General features: G+C 38.5%; 2 protein-coding genes across 2 annotated transcripts; one reads left to right on the top strand and one right to left on the bottom strand.

The window, feature by feature from the left end:
- Positions 1 to 1,930: 1,930 nt before the first annotated feature.
- Positions 1,931 to 10,921, top strand: LOC134806240 (glycine N-methyltransferase). The gene is made up of 6 exons (XM_063779471.1): positions 1,931 to 2,038; positions 2,844 to 3,058; positions 6,632 to 6,759; positions 7,678 to 7,937; positions 8,915 to 9,024; positions 9,691 to 10,921. The coding sequence occupies exons 2-6, from the start codon at positions 2,853 to 2,855 to the stop codon at positions 9,854 to 9,856; spliced, it is 870 nt and encodes a 289-aa protein (XP_063635541.1). The 5' UTR covers positions 1,931 to 2,038; positions 2,844 to 2,852; the 3' UTR covers positions 9,857 to 10,921.
- Positions 10,922 to 11,949: 1,028 nt separating this feature from the next.
- Positions 11,950 to 14,250, bottom strand: LOC134806443 (protein transport protein Sec61 subunit gamma). The gene is made up of 3 exons (XM_063779723.1): positions 14,095 to 14,250; positions 13,913 to 14,009; positions 11,950 to 12,569 (listed from the first exon to the last, which is right to left on the bottom strand). The coding sequence occupies exons 2-3, from the start codon at positions 14,004 to 14,006 to the stop codon at positions 12,457 to 12,459; spliced, it is 207 nt and encodes a 68-aa protein (XP_063635793.1). The 5' UTR covers positions 14,007 to 14,009; positions 14,095 to 14,250; the 3' UTR covers positions 11,950 to 12,456.
- Positions 14,251 to 17,404: the final 3,154 nt, after the last annotated feature.

Below are 17,404 nucleotides of genomic sequence, written 5' to 3'. Positions count from 1 at the left end.
TTGCACCCAATTTCCGTATTGTTCAATTAAGCAAAACTAAATAAGCCTACATGGGCATAACTTATAAAATAAAACCGGCTGCTACCGGTTTTTTATCTCATTTAGCATATATTATCAGCAGTTCATAGAGAATCGCACGTTCCAACAACAATCGGGAAAAGTTACCTACAGCAAAAACAGTTGGAAAGTGAACTCTATTACGAAGAATTAGGGTGTAGCTTGGTGGCAAATATAAGATTGTTCGTTTCATTTGATTAGACGTGATACAGTGCGTAGCGATAGCCAAGAAAACTGTTGTCACGGCTCAGTTGTACTGGATATTAACTGAAAGTTGATTACACGTATAACTGCTAACAACACACTGTATACGGCATTACAAGTAGGTGCTCATTATGATACAGGAAAATACCTTCAACGCTAAATGGGTATTCACATTTTGCATTTTTACTCTTTGCCGTGAGTCTTCATCAACGCGTAGACGCGGCGAAACTAGAACGTCACGTCTACGTCTTTTTTTACAAAACACAATAGTGGACTTTATTACAATGTGTTAAGGTTCATTCTATTTTCTAACCTATGTGCTATGGCCGACTATGGCGATCGAAGGAATATGCCACTACCATTCGAGTTTGTGGCATATGATTTAGATGGGTACGGTCGCCATACAAATATCTGACCACGGCTCGGCCGCTCCGATATATTTGATGGCGTCAGGGGGCCTACCGCGAAAACCGAAATTCGCAAATTGCGGGGATCTTTCTCTTTTACTCTCATTAAACCGTAATTAGAGTGGCGGAGAAAAATGCCCGCAATTGACGAACTTCGATTTTCGCGGTTATAGCCCTGTACTCAAGTGATAAAAATTAATCATAGATAATAATAATAACATAGATAGACTAACTAAACTTCATTTAATTATTCTTCATACTTCACCGTTTCACTGGCTCCACGGATTTGTGTAAAGTAATGTTTTCGATTTAGAACCATAACTCTTGATTTAAAATACCTACCCATCTTAAATTTTGCTTACTATCTCATAGGCTCCTGAATATAGCTGGAGTAGCCTACTCCACCTACTCCGAGTAGGTACAGGTAGGTACCTACCTACTGATGTTCCGTCGGGAAGTTTCAAAACCTGCGAAATTCCCATTTAGAAAAATTTCGGAAACTTCACACAGTTTTATTTCCCGTGATTTTTTTCTGAAATTTCCGTCAACTTTTTATAAAGTTTCCCTAACTTGCACATCTCTAAGGTAACCATTTTTGGAGGGCCTTACTTTATATAAACTTGCCTACGTCACTTTATGTAAAGAACTCTGTAAATTTCATTCGATAGGGTGACGTGACGTACACGTTTGGGTTAGGTCTATTTTTGTATGGGATTTTGAACAGCGCGCCAATCGAGACGTTTTGGGAACTTAAAAACCCCATCCAAAATGACAACGCAAACGTGTACATCACGTCACGCTATCGAATGAAATTTATACTAGGTTCTGTAAGGTAGAGTAGAGTCATGTAACCATTTTTGGAGGGCCTTTAGAGGAACTTGCCTACGTCACTTTAAGTAAACAACTCATACTGATTGATTGCAAACGTTGCAAACTGATGAAGTGAGGAAACTTGTGATGATAAAAACTCAACTTGCAAGTCATCTACTCGTATGTTTAGCTAATACTTACTACGAGTATTGTTTGTCTGTTCGATGTGTAAAAATTTTGTTCGTAAGGTGGTTCAAAACCAAGTCAATACGATCGATAGGTATTTTTAAAAGAGATTAATTTATTAAAAAAATGAAAATCTTTCTACTTGTACCTTTTTAGGTGTCAAATAATTAGACGGGACCTATATTTTTTTTAAATACTAAAATCTATGCGTAATCTCCTTACAGATTATTTTTTATAAGCAAAGCCACGGGAAACGCGTCTATGCAGCACGCAAGAAAAACAACTTTGAACCGAGCACAGGCATCTCATTGTGGCCGCGGCAGTCCCGAGGTGACGGCGTCAGTTGACTGATATTGCATCATACGATTCATACGGTAAGTGTTAAAAAATTTCGCGTGGCGAGTGAATTTTAGAAATATATATTTTTATTTAACTTAAACCAAAATTGTTTAACCAACATTGGTTTAGTGAAAATTTAAGTGTAATGAGATAAACTGATTGTTTGAGAGGTTTTGGTGGTCTCTGGTGAGTTAAAATTTAATAAGTTAGTTTGGGACTTGTACCAGTCGTAATGTTATAAAATTTTATTTAATAGTTAACTAAAACAAAAGTGACTTGCGGAAATGTTGGAATGAAACTTGAATAGCAAACTGATTGAGCTGATAAGTAAGAGCAAAATTAGGTACCTACCTATACCTACTTATTCGTAGGCATATTTATATTATCAGAATAGAGCCGGAAGAGATAGCAATAGGTATAAACATTGTATTTTAAACCCATAGAGACGAGCATAGTTTCGTTAGAAATTATGAGTTATGACGACTATAATATTTAGCAGTTTAATATTTAGGTACATTGCGCGCGAAAGTATTTGAGGAGTGTATTTTGATAAGGGCTTTTTTTGTATGGTGTTGATATAGAAATAAGCCCTGTTGAAAAGGCTCCTCATTTCATAATGATTGACAGCCCGTTTTTTCACACCTTACCCCACCACTGTAAGTTACGTAAAGTTTAAAAAAAGTTTGAAAAGTTCTCGAAAATATGAGAAGTTTTTAAAATTGTTAAATGTGGTTTCACAATTTTGGTAGTATTTGTACGGCACATCATTATACCCCGCCCGCGCCACCCACTATGCAAAAAATTCGGCAACAACCTCTTTAAAAAAATTGTCTCTTTCAGGGATCAACAATGGCCGACAAGGTATTCCACCCCCGCTCGGAGGGAATCCCCTCCGAGGGTGTGATGGATCAGTACGCCGACGGCAAGGCGGCCAGGGTCTGGAAGAAGTTCGTGGGGGACAGCAACCAGAGGACCCAAAACTATAAGGACTTCTTGATAGGGCTGCTGCGAGCCAAAGGATGCAAGAAAATATTGGACGCCGCATGCGGCACTGGGTAAGTCCGATTACTGATCAGACGGCCTACCCCGAACAACGTTCGACGTGTTGCCTCTCTGTTACACTTGTAAATTGGTACGTAAGTGTGACAGGGAGGCAACACGTCGAACGTGGTTCGCGGTAGGCCCTCTGATGAGTGATGACTGAGAGGTTGACTTTTAGGTATGAGTATATTTCAAACCCTTTTAGGCGGAGTAGATTTTTGAGCATACATATGGTCACAATCAATCTTAAACAAGTCTCGAGGTAGGTCACTTTTTGAGGACTTAATTTTCGATTTTTTTTTCTTTACGTAATTTTCGATGTAGGTCACTTTCTGAGGACGTCACTTTCGATGTAGGTACTTGCCAAAAGATCAGGCGAAGCCCGAAATTCAGGGCGCGCCTCGCCCTCTACCTATCACATACTAGCCGCCTGAGGTCGCCACAGCCTTTGTAAGGTATATTGATGGACGGTCAAGTCTTCGCTGAGTCGATTATTTTTTGAATGTTTTATTAATAATCATATCTAACACACTATTTCCGATCAGTCCATAGATCAGAAGGCTGCATGTTAAGGTATATACCTATTAATGTATATAGTGAAATATAGAGAATTAGGTAGGTACCTACCTAGGTAAAATACAGAGATATTTATTTGCATCCAAGTTCGTGGGTAGAGCTATTCCTAGATAACAAGCGTCAGCATGGCAATAAGATAGACGGTCGATCCAAAATGTTAATAACAAGAGATAAAACTTCACAAATAATATTATTAATTAATATGATGTAAATACATAATAACCCTCGGATCACATCAATAGGTCAAGGATTATTCATCATAACATAAGTACATGATTGCTTTTCGTATATGTGACGTTATCTATGAAAAGGGGTCATCCATTAATTACGTCACACGAATTTCTAGGTTTTTTGACACCTCCCCCCCTCCTTGTCACACTTGGTTACATTTGGCAAACCCCTCCCCCCTAGTGTGACGTCACATTTTTTCTACGAAATCGCCAAATCGAATTAAGTAAGTACCTACGTATTATTAATATTTTATCAAAATATTTTTATAAATATTAGTAATTTTATAACCCAAAACTGCTTAGGAAAGAAAATTAAACGAATAAAAACGATTATCGTTTTAAAAACTTGTTATTTAAATGTACAGCGAATAAAATAATTTAAATAAATTTTCGGTTAGTGATGAAGTTAAAGTGACGTCACAAAGTTTGTGTGTCCCCCTCCCCCATGTCACAATATGTCACATTTTCTTGACCCCCTCCCTCCCCCTAAAAGTGTGATGTAATTAATGGATGACCCCAAAGGGACCTTATTGTCGATGGCGCTTACGCCATTATTAACGATGCTACGATATAAATACAATGCCGCGCAACGGTGTGCGGCGTAAGCGCCATCGACAATAGTTCAGTTCATAGATAATACCCCATATTTTATAGAAAAGATGACGTAAATTATATTATAGATTTCACGTCTGTTTATCGCGATGACAAATGAGCGTATAGGTACGGTCTGTTAAATTAAAGTCGTTAGAGCGTATAGTGTAGGCGCATGCAGGTTACCATGGTTGTCTCCTGAGTCACTCATCAAAACCATGGCTTTAAAATAATTAAATACATCAGACAGTATGCCTTTTTGTGGTAAGTAGTTGCATGATGTACTCAGTCATGTGCTGGACGCGCAAATAAATACATCATTCAACTAAAAGAAATCTTCAAAAATTTAATATGGAGTATACACAATGTATGACTTTACACAAACGGAAAAGTTTGTTCAAATTATCAACAATAGGTATATACCGTTGTAAAAAAACCGGCCAAGTGCGAGTCGGACTCGCGTTCCAAGGATTCCATACATTACACAATTTTGAACTATGTATTTTTATATGTGAAACGCGAGTACATTGCCTTTAAAAAACCCGTAGGGGTCGGACCAAAAACTAAGTAATTAGCCCGACTCACGCTTGACGGCATATTTCTAATAGGTTTTCCTTTTTCCTGTCATCTATAGGTAAATAACTATTTTGTATATTTTTTTCAAAAATTTTGCCCCAGTAGTTTTGGAGATAAAGGGCCGGGGGTCATGGTCATTTTTTGGCTATTTTCTTAAATACCTTCTAAACTATTTATTTTAAAATTACAAAAAAAAATATTTGTGATATTGAAACTGAGCTCTTTCATTTGATATGTAGCACGATATAGTTTAAAAAACATTATTTTTCAATTTTCTCATTTACCCCCCAAAAGTGGCCTCCACGTTTAAAATTCATTTGTTTACGTAAGATGTTCGTCTTTGGGTCACGAATTTACATATGTGTGTTTCAACTTAATTGGTCCAGTACTTTGGAGAAAATGGGCTGTGACAGACGGACAGACAGACAGACAGACAGACGCACGAGTGGTCCTATAAGGGTTCCGTTTTTTCCTTTTGAGGTACGGAACCCTAAAAATATCAACGTATTTCAGGCCACTCTGTAGAGGTAAAACAATAGGTACCTACTAAGAAATGGATTTAAAAGCATATAGGTAGAGTCACACCAAGATATGTTGCTGCCAACATTTTTTTAGCCCAGATTTTCATAGCCCAGAGTGTGCAAGTGTTATTTAAACATCATCATTTCATAGAAGTTTGTCATTTAAAATAACACTTCACAGTCTGGGCTATCAAAATCGCTGCCAGCTTAGCTTGGTCTGACAATGTAGAGTTATTGACCGAAGCGAAGCGAAGGTCTACGTTTTGACTCGGGCGTTTTGCTTTTGTATGTCCGGATGTTCTCCTCTACGGGTCGCAATTCTTAACCGATTCTCGTGAAATTTTGTAACCGAATTCTATGATTCGATAAAAAAAAATTGTCGAGCCGGTTTTTGGAATTTTTTTTAAATGGAAAAGTTGTGACAGCTCGCGCTTAAACAAATAGTCGTATCGGTATCATAAGAGTGTATTCTTTTTGAGACATGTTTACAGATTAAATGGCCAAAAATTCAGAATTTTTTTTTTGCTGGTATTGGAGGTAATAAGATATTTAGTTTTTACTTGAGAATGAGTAGCTAAATTTCGTCACCTTAAGTAAGAACCATCATGGCGTAGCCATATGCTGGGATATAACTTTTTGTATTTTTTTTACACTTTTCGTATTGTTTTATATGCTCGCGAGGTCTACAGCTCACAGAGCCACTAGTTGTAAACTTGTGTTGGTTTATAAACTTTAGTTCTGACTAGATTTAAGAATATTTTGCAATACTCTCTTTAGGGTGCCATGTGTTCCTATAATTTAAATTTAACAACTACCTGACGTACCCAGTGCCGTCGGTCTTTACCATAAGGGCACACGGGGCCCGCGCGTGCACAGGCCCCCATCCTCAGGGGGCCCCGAAGGACAGACAGTAACAGTACCTATATATGATTACCCATAATAAATAGAAGATCATAGTAGAAACATGTTAGTTTAATTCTCTTTTGTTTACTTTCGAAAAGGGCCCCAAATTTGTATGTGCCCATGGGCCCCAGCATAGTTTAGGACGGCCCTGTACGTACCATGGTTCGCAATATATGATTTATGGTTTCAGGATTGACTCAATGATGCTCGTGAACGAGGGCTTCGAGGTGGTCTCCGTGGACGCCTCCGACAAGATGTTGAAGCACGCGCTCAAGGCGCGCTGGGAGAAGAGAAAGGACCCCAGGTTCGATAAGTGGAGTATGTATATACTTTGTTTAACCCTAACCCTTTAGCGCCACTTGAACCATCACACTATCTCGGGGTTATTAACCGGTTTAACGGAGTTAACCGATTAACCACGGGTTGGGGGGATGGTGCAAGTGGCGCTTACTAGTGTCAGCGTTTTAGCGTTTTTAGTTTTAATTTTAGTCTATTATTGTAATGTAGGTAATGGGTTGATACCTGAATAACCTTTTTGTTTTATTTATTTATAAAATATGAATAAAATAAATACCTAAACAAATTTTAGTCATGGTTTAGTAAAGCTAAGTTTTCATCGAAAAAACTTACATAAAAATAAAAATAATAGACCTAGCGCCTGCACAAATCGCTAAAACTGAGACATTTATCCCACTTTTACCCTATGGCCGCACCCATGTGATTGTAATTGAACTCTATATTCACTGTAGAATTGTAGAGTAGGTAGACTATGTAGGTTGGTTATGTAGGTTAGATATATGTAGTATAATACCGAATGTTACAAATTGAAATGTGACGTAGGCCAATCAATTTTCGAACTCCACTCATTTTTTGTCCCCTGAATTATTTTGTAAATATATATATTTTTTACAAATCCTAAGTACATTTTGTTACTGTAAAATTTGACCCACTGGCAAGACCTGAAATATCATATTGGTTTACTAACTTGGTCTCCTGCGTTACCGACAACATATGTTCCGTAGCGTGGTGCTGGCTGGGCATTTTCATTTAACTTGTAGGTACTTTAAAGCGCGACTTAAGTCGTGTTTCAGTAACGTCTAACCGTTACATTCCTGACAAAATGTATGGGATTTGACATACCGTCAGTTTTGTAACGATTGCTAACCGGCCGTTAAAGGTGCACAGTTAAGTGAAAATGCCCGGCTAGTTCTCAATCTAACTACTTTATATTTCCAGTAATCGAAGAAGCCAACTGGGAGACTCTCCACTCAGACGTGCAGGCCTTCCTCCCCGGGGCCTCATTCGACGCCGTCATCTGTCTCGGCAACTCGTTCGCCCACTTACTGGACGAATACGGCGACCAGCGCGTCCAGAAGCGAGCGTTAGAGAACTTCGCGAAGTGTCTCAAGCCGGGGGGACTGCTGTTCATTGACCATAGGAATTATGACGCTATGATCGATAGCGGGGCCACGCCGGGACATTCTATTTATTATAATGTAAGTAGGTTAATGCACCTTTTTTAGGCACTTGTCCCACCAAGAGCGAGTAAGCGATTAACTATCGGCGATTTTCTCGCCCAAGAAACGAACAAAAGATTAGGATCCTGTGTTAGTAAAAGCGACACATATATTAATAGTTCATCGCTGGCTGTTCACACTGCCGGCGAGAACACTCGCTCTACTAGTTTGTCGCCGCGATAAGATAAAACTAGCTCAGCGGTACTCGCTCGGCGATGCTCGCTTCGTAGTTAGATCTCAAGTTGCGAGACCAATCAGTCTGCGTGTTCCGCTACGCTGCACCGCCCGAGCGAGTGACGCGAGTAATAGCCCGTCGCACTCGAACACTCGCCTATAGCCGAGCGACAAAACTATTGGAGCTAACACTCGCTTCCCGCCGCTCGCCCATTCGTTTCTAGTTTATCGTTCTACTCGCTTATCGCTCATCGTCGGCTGTGGGACAAGTGCCTTATGTGGGGCACTGTTAAAAAATATAATCACCCTGTGACATAACATATCGATAATTTCTGAGTCAGAGCTTCTTATTTAGTGTTTTATTCTTACGTCACAATGAGCCATGTGCAAACTTGAAATAGTGATCAATCTAAATAGAAACTACTAGCAAAATTTATTTACTTTTTAGGGAGCCCTTAACGGGCATAAGAGTGTCAGAAATCTCGTTAAATTGAACCCTATCACTTAGAAATAAAGTTCAAAATCATTGTGGGAATTATATTCCTTCTAGGCTTAAAGTTTAGACTCCTAACTACTGACACTACTGTCAATTAATCGCATCGTTTCGAGTACACGTCTTTAACCTTATAAACCCTTGATCTAAACTAATATAAAACCGTGATAAGTTGTAATGAATAAAGTATTAACTATTATCGGCTCTCAGTAGGTATACTTACATAATTTACGTATACGAATGAACACATAAAATCTTTGTCCCTAACGGTCAAATTCATGCTTTTCAGTGCAAGTACCCAGTAGACATCAAAACGTCAGTGCTGGTGGTGGGGGGCAAGCCGCAGCTAGTCACCCTGGACTACTGCATTGGGGGCTCCCAAGGCGGAGAGGACCGAAGGTAAGCTCCAAGCTTGCAATTCGCTGGATTACATAGATTTAGGTTTTGATGTATGAATATTAATAATATTTAAATCTTTGGCTAAATACTTACCTAATTGTGCGCATTTTTGGTACAGCCAAAAAGTACGCATCCATACGCATACATAATCGATCTGATGGGACTGGTATCGCGTGATATACGACCTATTTAAGTCACAACCAGGAAATAGGCTCGTTACATTTGGGATACAGTTATAAACAGAGTTCGGACAATTTATCGCAAAAATAAATATGGTATGGAACATGATACAATTTTTTTAACACGTTTGAACTGCAGTTTTTGAGTATAATCTGGAAATTTTATAAAGATACTGTGTACATAATATGAGTTTAATACCTAAATCTTGTCCTATTTTGAGATATAAATGATTTTTGATGGTTTTGCGATGATTTGTCCGATCACTGGTTATAAATCGAAGAGAATATTACTTTTGTCTTTCTGTGTGTATTAGGTAGGTATATTTGACTATGCTATCATCATCATCAGCCAATGTTCGTCCCACTGTGGGAAATAGCTTCTTTTTTATTTTACAAGAAGGCTAATAGTTCCAACGCAAATAAACCCCTATTGCCAAAAAAGGTCACCAACGTTTGTCACTAATTAAAATTTCCGTTTTATTTTCAGCGACTTCCGCCTCTGCTACTACCCGCACAAACTAGAAAAGTTCACGCAAATACTGAAGGGCGCGTTCGGCCCCGGCAACACGCACAGCTTATACGCCGACTTCAAACCTCTGTCCGAAGTACCCGTACCTGGGTTCTACATACACGTTATTAAAAAATCACAATAATAAAGTTTTTGTAATGTATAAGATAACTGTTCTCTGGCACAACGACTTTGTCAGTAGAAAAGGGTGGCAAATTTAACCCTTTACGTTTTATACCTGAATTTTGTGAAGGAGTGAATTTTCTGTACGGTAGTACTATTAGTTATTCTGTGCTTTAGGTACTAGGCTAAGGGAACCCACACGGCAACGGTTCCCACATAGTCCACATACGGCACTTCAAAAATGTGTTCTATTTTCGATGAGAGACTGACATTCGATTATCATTTTTGAAATGTCAGCCTGGTAAAGGGTTAAAAAAATGTAGGCGCAAAGGTTTGTCCTCCCATAGAAAATTTGAATTTTGCGCATTTTTCTATTGACAAGTTTGTTGTGTTTCAATATAAGTAGAGTAACTTAACACTTTCGGTGCCGGGCGCCCCGTTTCCAGCACAAATCAAACACACATGTTCTTGGCAGTGAATGTGTTAACACATTCAGTGCCAGCGCGAGCTACGAGCGTAACCGATATACGAGAAAACCGTGTGTAGCGAAAAGCGCCTACGAATCGAGAACCCGCCTATAGCGGGTCGCTGGCAGTGAATGTGTTAATTGGAACCAACAATATTTACTTGGGTAACACATCAGACAATATCTTAGAAAAATTATTTCACAATTATTGAACCTTACTTGTTTCTGGCTTTCATTACCAGAATGTTTTTTTCAGTTACCCAAGTTACAAAAGTCCCTGTGGCAAAAGTAACACTGCAGACAATGAGTTGTCTGTTCTAATCTACGTTTTGATTGGATCAGTAAATATTATATTGTGTAAGTAATTTTATTTATCTGATTACTTTTATGTCGTTTTGCGACATTCAAAACGATTCAATTAATAACAACATAGTTATTTTTATTTTTTGTGACTTATTTGGTTGTTGTACTTGTTAAATTGATGTAGGTACAAAGTCCTATTTTATACAGGTTTAAAATACATTTTATAATATTATCTCAATAATCTGAATTGGACTCGTTTAATTTAGATTGTTAAATGTATTGTTTTTATTTAATATAATAAAGTTGTTTTGTTTTCAATATGCCCATTCATTAAAACCTTTCCATTAGTAATATCCCGTTAAAATGACAGTTTGCTTGTCCAATCCAATTTCCTACTTTTGTACGAAGTTTTATTGGCTACTAGCGACCCGCCCCGGCTCCGCACGGGTTACACAAAACCTTAACAAATTATACACCTAAACCTTCCTCAAGAATCACTCTATTGATATATGAAAACCACGTGAAAATCCGTTCAGTAGTTTTTGAGTTTATCGCGAACATACATATATACATATATATTTTATTTATGTATGTATATAAAGTATGTATATGTATTTTTATTTGCATGGTAATTTGTCTGTTCTCGATGTATTTAGTGATAGGTTTCTTTCATTGCATTTGCAACACCTACTGACATATGTACATTTATTAATTTCCGCTAACCAAAGGTTGTCTGGAAGAGATCGCTTTTTAGCGATAAGACCGCCTGTTGTTTACCTCTGCTTGTATTTCTGTTTTCTTCTGTATTGTCTTCTTTTATTGAGGTGTGCAATAAAGAGTATTTGTATTGTATTGTATTGTATACACACAAACAGACAGACGCGACGGGGGACTTTGTTTTATAAGGTGTAGTGATGTGCGAAGTTGGTGGTGGGGGCTGAGATAAAAAGCGACGCCAACGCACGACGTGGTGAAAATGAATCACGTACAGCGCGTCACTTATTCGAGACGGGGCGTGCGTGAACTATAGGAGGCACTATAGGAGCCGTCAGATAGTTTATGCTTCCGATGTATGGCAGAACCTACTATGCACAAGGAAACGTACCAACGAGAACGGTAGATGGTAGCACTTGCATTGACAATGTACATGTGCACATATGTTTCCGATTCAAGCCACAAGATGGCAGACCCTCCAACGCGCACGGTCCCTATACAATTCTTTCCTAGACCTTACAATCCTACTACAATCTGTTAAAGAGATAACTCCTATGACTTATAGGTACATACATACATATACAATACAAGACTTCTTTAAGTGAACTCATATAAGTGAAAGCCATTATAAGAAGTTGAATAATTTATTCATTCAATTTAAAATATAAAATGAAAATAATGGGATGCTTTAACTTAGTGTCCGGGCCTTAATGTAAGAGTGGAGGTGGACAGAACTTAGTCTAATTGACATTCATTTATAATTAAAAATTTACCAATTTAGTTTAATGTAGATGATTATGTAATGTTTATGATTTCAAATAATTTGTATTTTATGGTGTAAAACACGACAATAAACATGATTTTTAAGGTGCATCCACATTTGGCGCACACCGCTCGCGAAAAGCGCTCATTTAGTAGTAAGCGAGCGTTACGAAAACGGACACATTGAGAGCGCGTTCACAACATCACTGAGATAAACCGTGGGGCAAGTTCATTTCGCTGAAAGCCTAGCGGAGGGGAGGAGGGGCATACCAAACATTGTATATAATGCTGCAGCTCTCCCTTGGCCTCACTTTTACACCTGGAGTAAGTCCCGTCCACCTCCGAATGAGAATTACGTCTAAACTAAAACTAGGAGTTTATGATCCAACAATAATGTTGTTGATGGGGATATGTATGAGCTTCACGAAGAAACCGATGAAACCCATGATGCAGAAACCGATGGCTGTCGCGATGGCAATCTTTTGGAATTCTGGAAAGAGAAAATATGAAATTAATATAACTCGTTTAGGGGTCCAGGTTCGCATTGACAGACTGCCTTTTCACAAGTACCCCACTTTGTACACAAATGTCAAAACCTACCCTCATTGTCTATACATAACAGAAATGTTAATAGAAATTACCATCAATACAAGGAATTTTTATTGGCTGCAACACAACAACAGAGTCTGATGGCCTACCGTGAACCACGTTTGACGTTTGCCTCTCTGTTGTACTTGTAAATTCATACTTAAATGTGACAGGGAAGCAACACGTCGAGCGTGGTTTGCGGTAGGCCCTCTGTGTTCAAGCATTAAACCTTTGAACGCCACGGCTATCATGTGTGGCGCAGCATTGTGAACCTTGTCGTAATGCATGTAAGTTGATATTGGGCTGTACCCTTAGTTACAGCACATTATGAGACCAAAATTGACTTTAACTTTACACATTATATTTACGGTTACAATCTATTGCCCAACTTAACATCTTTGCAATTCTTTAAATTACTAAGTCTTTGGTATTGGCAATAAGAGATATAGAACTATTATAGTTCCATAATTGTGTGGCTGAATCATGGGAGAATGCGCAATAACACTAAGTAATAAGCTAGCCATACACATACGGATTTGCCTGCTGGATCTGCCTGAAAGATGTGTCTGACGGGCACATCCGTCAATGTGTGGCGAGAAATAGACACAGATTTGTCCGTGCTAAAAACCAACGTTCGGGATGTGCCCGTCAGATACATCTTTCAGGCAGATCCGGCGGGTAAATCCGTACGTGTATGGCTAGCTATACAAACAATCATGAAATTGGATCAAGATATTACACAAACTATAGCTAGGTACCTATTATTCTTGTAAGTTTTATGCCAAAAAATATGCGAAATAAATAACTCTCATACATACTTCTCTCGTACAGTCGCCATCAGATATATCGGGGCGGATAAGGCGCTCACAAATATCTGAACAGGCCTCTATTGTCAAGGCGTTAGAGTGCGTGTTCAGATATTTTTGAGCACCTCGGACGCTCCGATATATCTGATGGCGACTGTACCTAGTTACATTGACAAATACATGTACAATTAATGAATACTACCTATATAAATACTAATTTTGACTAAGTATTATTTACAATTATTATGGAAAAATGCCAAATTTATACTTGTTTGTGAATAATCTTTGCCCATCTTTGACTTTAACGCGCTTTCTTTCGAAATTGGCAGCGTAGTCTATTCCACAGCCGTTGTGTGTTGTGTTGCATTTTACAGTTACATGTCTTACTTTCCAATCTACCTTCTATGGCAGAAAATAACATGAATATCATGACACGTACCTTTCCTGTCGGGCTTCGTGCATCTCCTGACCAGTCTGAGAGAATCCTTAGCGAACTGCTTGCCAGGCTCCACGAATTTAGCGATCTGATCCATTTTCTGAAAATTAGTACACCAATTTAGAAAATGTTTACACTTAGGAGAACGGTCACTGAGATAATATCACTTTTAAATAGAAACTTACTTATTGAGTAATTAGATTTAACAGAATTCTAGTTAGAAAACTGCGTTGAAGCACCCAATTCCTGAGGTAAATGCAAGCTTGAGTGAGAGAACGTAGCGAAACACTAGACGTCAACCAGCCACGTATCGAGAAGTTTCACGCACGTCACCAGAATTAGTGATGCGACGACATGACAGTTTAGTTGATCGTTATCGATTGTCTTCAACTATCGATCGTTACATTTAATATATATTATTTTAATAAGTAATAGATATTTGGCATGAATTAAAAGTCAAATAATTTCTTTTTAAAAAAAAGGGAACCGCCTTCAAAAAACCAACCCACTGAAAATCACAAAATAATTTTTATATGGCACCCCTATACGTGTCCAGTCCCTATCCCGTCGTAAAGCAAATTTCTGCCAAAAAGTAATTAATACCTAATAATAAGAAAATTAATAATCATCCGGGTAATGACTTACTTTTTGAAGTCGGTGACACACCAAAATTTTAGAGAACCGATATTTTAGACAACGAAGAACTCTGCATCTGCACTTACTTGCATTATAAAGACATACTTAGTTTACTCATTAATTTAGTTCTTCTAGGTATATATTGGGTCCTTACCTATGAAATTGGCGTTTTTGTTCATAGATATAAGTCTGATCCTAGTTTTTTTTTTTTTACAAAAGTACATACACAATTACAATAAAACTACAGTGCACTCAATAAACAACGATTTTACATACAATTAATTGTTATTTTTTATTGTTAAGTGTTCAGAATTAAGCCTTGAAAATAGGTCTTTTCATGTGCTGTCGGTTCGAGTATTAAAATTACTTATATTTTTCTAATGGTACCAATTTTCAAGAAATGGAGATATTGAAAACATACCTTAAAGGTGTCAAAAATTACTGGAAAAATTTTGTTTGGTTTGAATTAGCCATCAAAAAAATATCCGCAAAATTAATTGTATGGAAATTCGTGTTTCGTTGAAATTCTCCGAACAAAACGCCAATTTCATAGGTAATGACCTAATACTACATACTCGTATTTTTTTCTGATTGGCAGCAAATAATGTTTTTGTAGGTTTGGCACCGCCTTTAAAAACTAAGTAATTACCCGGATGATTATTAATTTTCTTATTATTAGGTATTAATTACTTTTTGGCAGAAATTTGCTTTACGACAGGATAGGGACTGGACACTTATAGGGGTGCCATATAAAAATTATTTTGTGCTTTTCAGTGGGTTGGTTTTTTGGAAGCGGTTCCGTTTTTTTTAAAAGAAATTATATTAAGTTATTTTATTTTGGTTTTCTTTTTGTTTATTTAAAAAAAAAAATCTTTTTTTATTTATTTTTTTATTTTTTACTTTTTAGTGATAGGTACTTCATTTATTTTTGGTTTTGGGCTAAAATACTAGTTTGTTAGGCTCTCCATTTAGTTTTAGTGTGATTTAGTATTAAGTTATTTTGTTTTAGTTTTCTTTTGATTTATTTTTAATTTTTTTTGTTTATTTTATTTTATTTATTACTTTTTAGTGATAGGTAAGTACTCCATTTATTCTAGGTTTTGGGCTAAAATACTAGTTTGCTATCTTTTCCATTTTGGGCTAGTAATTACCTACTAATGTTGGTGATGGTCTAACTCGATGATAATCGCGACAAAACATGATATGACGTTTCGGTGCTAAACGATTTGTATGCATATTGCTCCCACTCCCACTTCCAGCCCCAGTCCGATTCCGACTCCCACTCCCACTCCCACTATTTTATCCAAATCGGTTTCATCAACTTAAATTTGTTGGTAGGTATACCGATAGCATCGCCACCTACCGGGTCCAATTAGTTTTTCAAACCATCCATGTACTGTACACTAAAACCTTTTCCAGAATGTAACACTTTTCTGAAAACCGCATCAAAATCGGTTCAGTTAAACGCGAGATAATCACGAACAAACATACATACATACAAACATACGGATCAAACTGAGAACCTTCTTTTTTTAAGGGCGGTTAGAAAAAAGTTGATTGACCCACCTAGTGGAACTCTGCAACATAGGCACACGACAACAAGTCGGTTAACCAAAACAAAGTGTGCCTATATTGCACCAAACCTGAATTCCACTAGGTACAGCCAGGGTTCAGCATCAGCTCTATCTTGGGTACTGCTCTCCCAAGTGCTCATCAAGCGTGTCGGATGACTAAAAACAGAGTGTATATATGTTGCACCAAACCTGAGTTCCACTAGGTGCAACCAGGGTTCAGCATCAGCTCTATCTTGGGTACTGCTCTCCTAGGTTCTCATCAAGATGTGACGGATGATCAAAATAGCGTGGGCCTATGTTGCACCAAACCTGAGTTCCACTAGGTACAGCCTGGGTTCAGCATCAGCTCTATCTTGGGTACTACTCTCCCAAGTGCTCATCAAGGCGTGTCGGATGACTAAAACAGCGTGGGCCTATGTTGCACCAAACCTGAGTTCCACTAGGTACAGCCAGGGTTCAGCATCAGCTCTATCTTGGGTACTGCTCTTCCAAGTGCTCATCAAGATGCGTCTGATGACCAAAACAGCGTGGGCCCGTGTTGCACCAAACCTGAGTTCCACTAGGTACATACAGGGTTCAGCATCAGCTCTATCTTGGGTACTGCTCTCCCAAGTCTTCTTCAACGCGCGTCGGATGACCAAAACAGCGTGTGCCTATGTTGCACCAAACCTGAGTTCCACTAAGTACAGCCAGGGTTCAGCATCAGCTGATCAGCTCTATCTTGGGTACTGCTTTTCCAAGTGCTCATCAAGATGCGTCGGATGACCAAAACAGCGTGGGCCTATGTTGCACCAAACCTGAGTTCCACTAGGTACAGCCAGGGTTCAGCATCAGCTCTATCTTAGGTACTGCTTTTCCAAGTGCTCATCAAGACGCGTCGGATGACCAAAACAGCGTGGGCCTATATTGCACCAAACCTGAGTTCCACTAGGTACAGCCAGGGTTCAGCATCAGCTCTATCTTGGGTACTGATCTTCCAAGTGCTCATCAAGACGCGTCTGATGACCAAAACAGCGTGGGCCTATGTTGCACCAAACCTGAGTTCCACTAGGTACATCCAGGGTTCAGCATCAGCTCAGATCTGTGTATACTAAAACCTTCTCCAGAATGTAATGCCGGCTACATACGTAACGATAAATCGTTGCGATAAAACTGTGCAGTCCGACTGTGCGATAAATCGAACGTTCCTAGTGCCTCCACACGCCTCCGATATCGGAGCCGATCGTCAGTTCTCCGCAAAGCTCATCAGAAACAACATGTCATCCACAATGGCACTGCTTTGGAG

This window comes from Cydia splendana, chromosome 3, assembly GCF_910591565.1.
Source record: "Cydia splendana chromosome 3, ilCydSple1.2, whole genome shotgun sequence".
Classification (NCBI taxonomy): domain Eukaryota; kingdom Metazoa; phylum Arthropoda; class Insecta; order Lepidoptera; family Tortricidae; genus Cydia; species Cydia splendana.
This window is presented reverse-complemented; position numbering and strand designations above follow the sequence as displayed.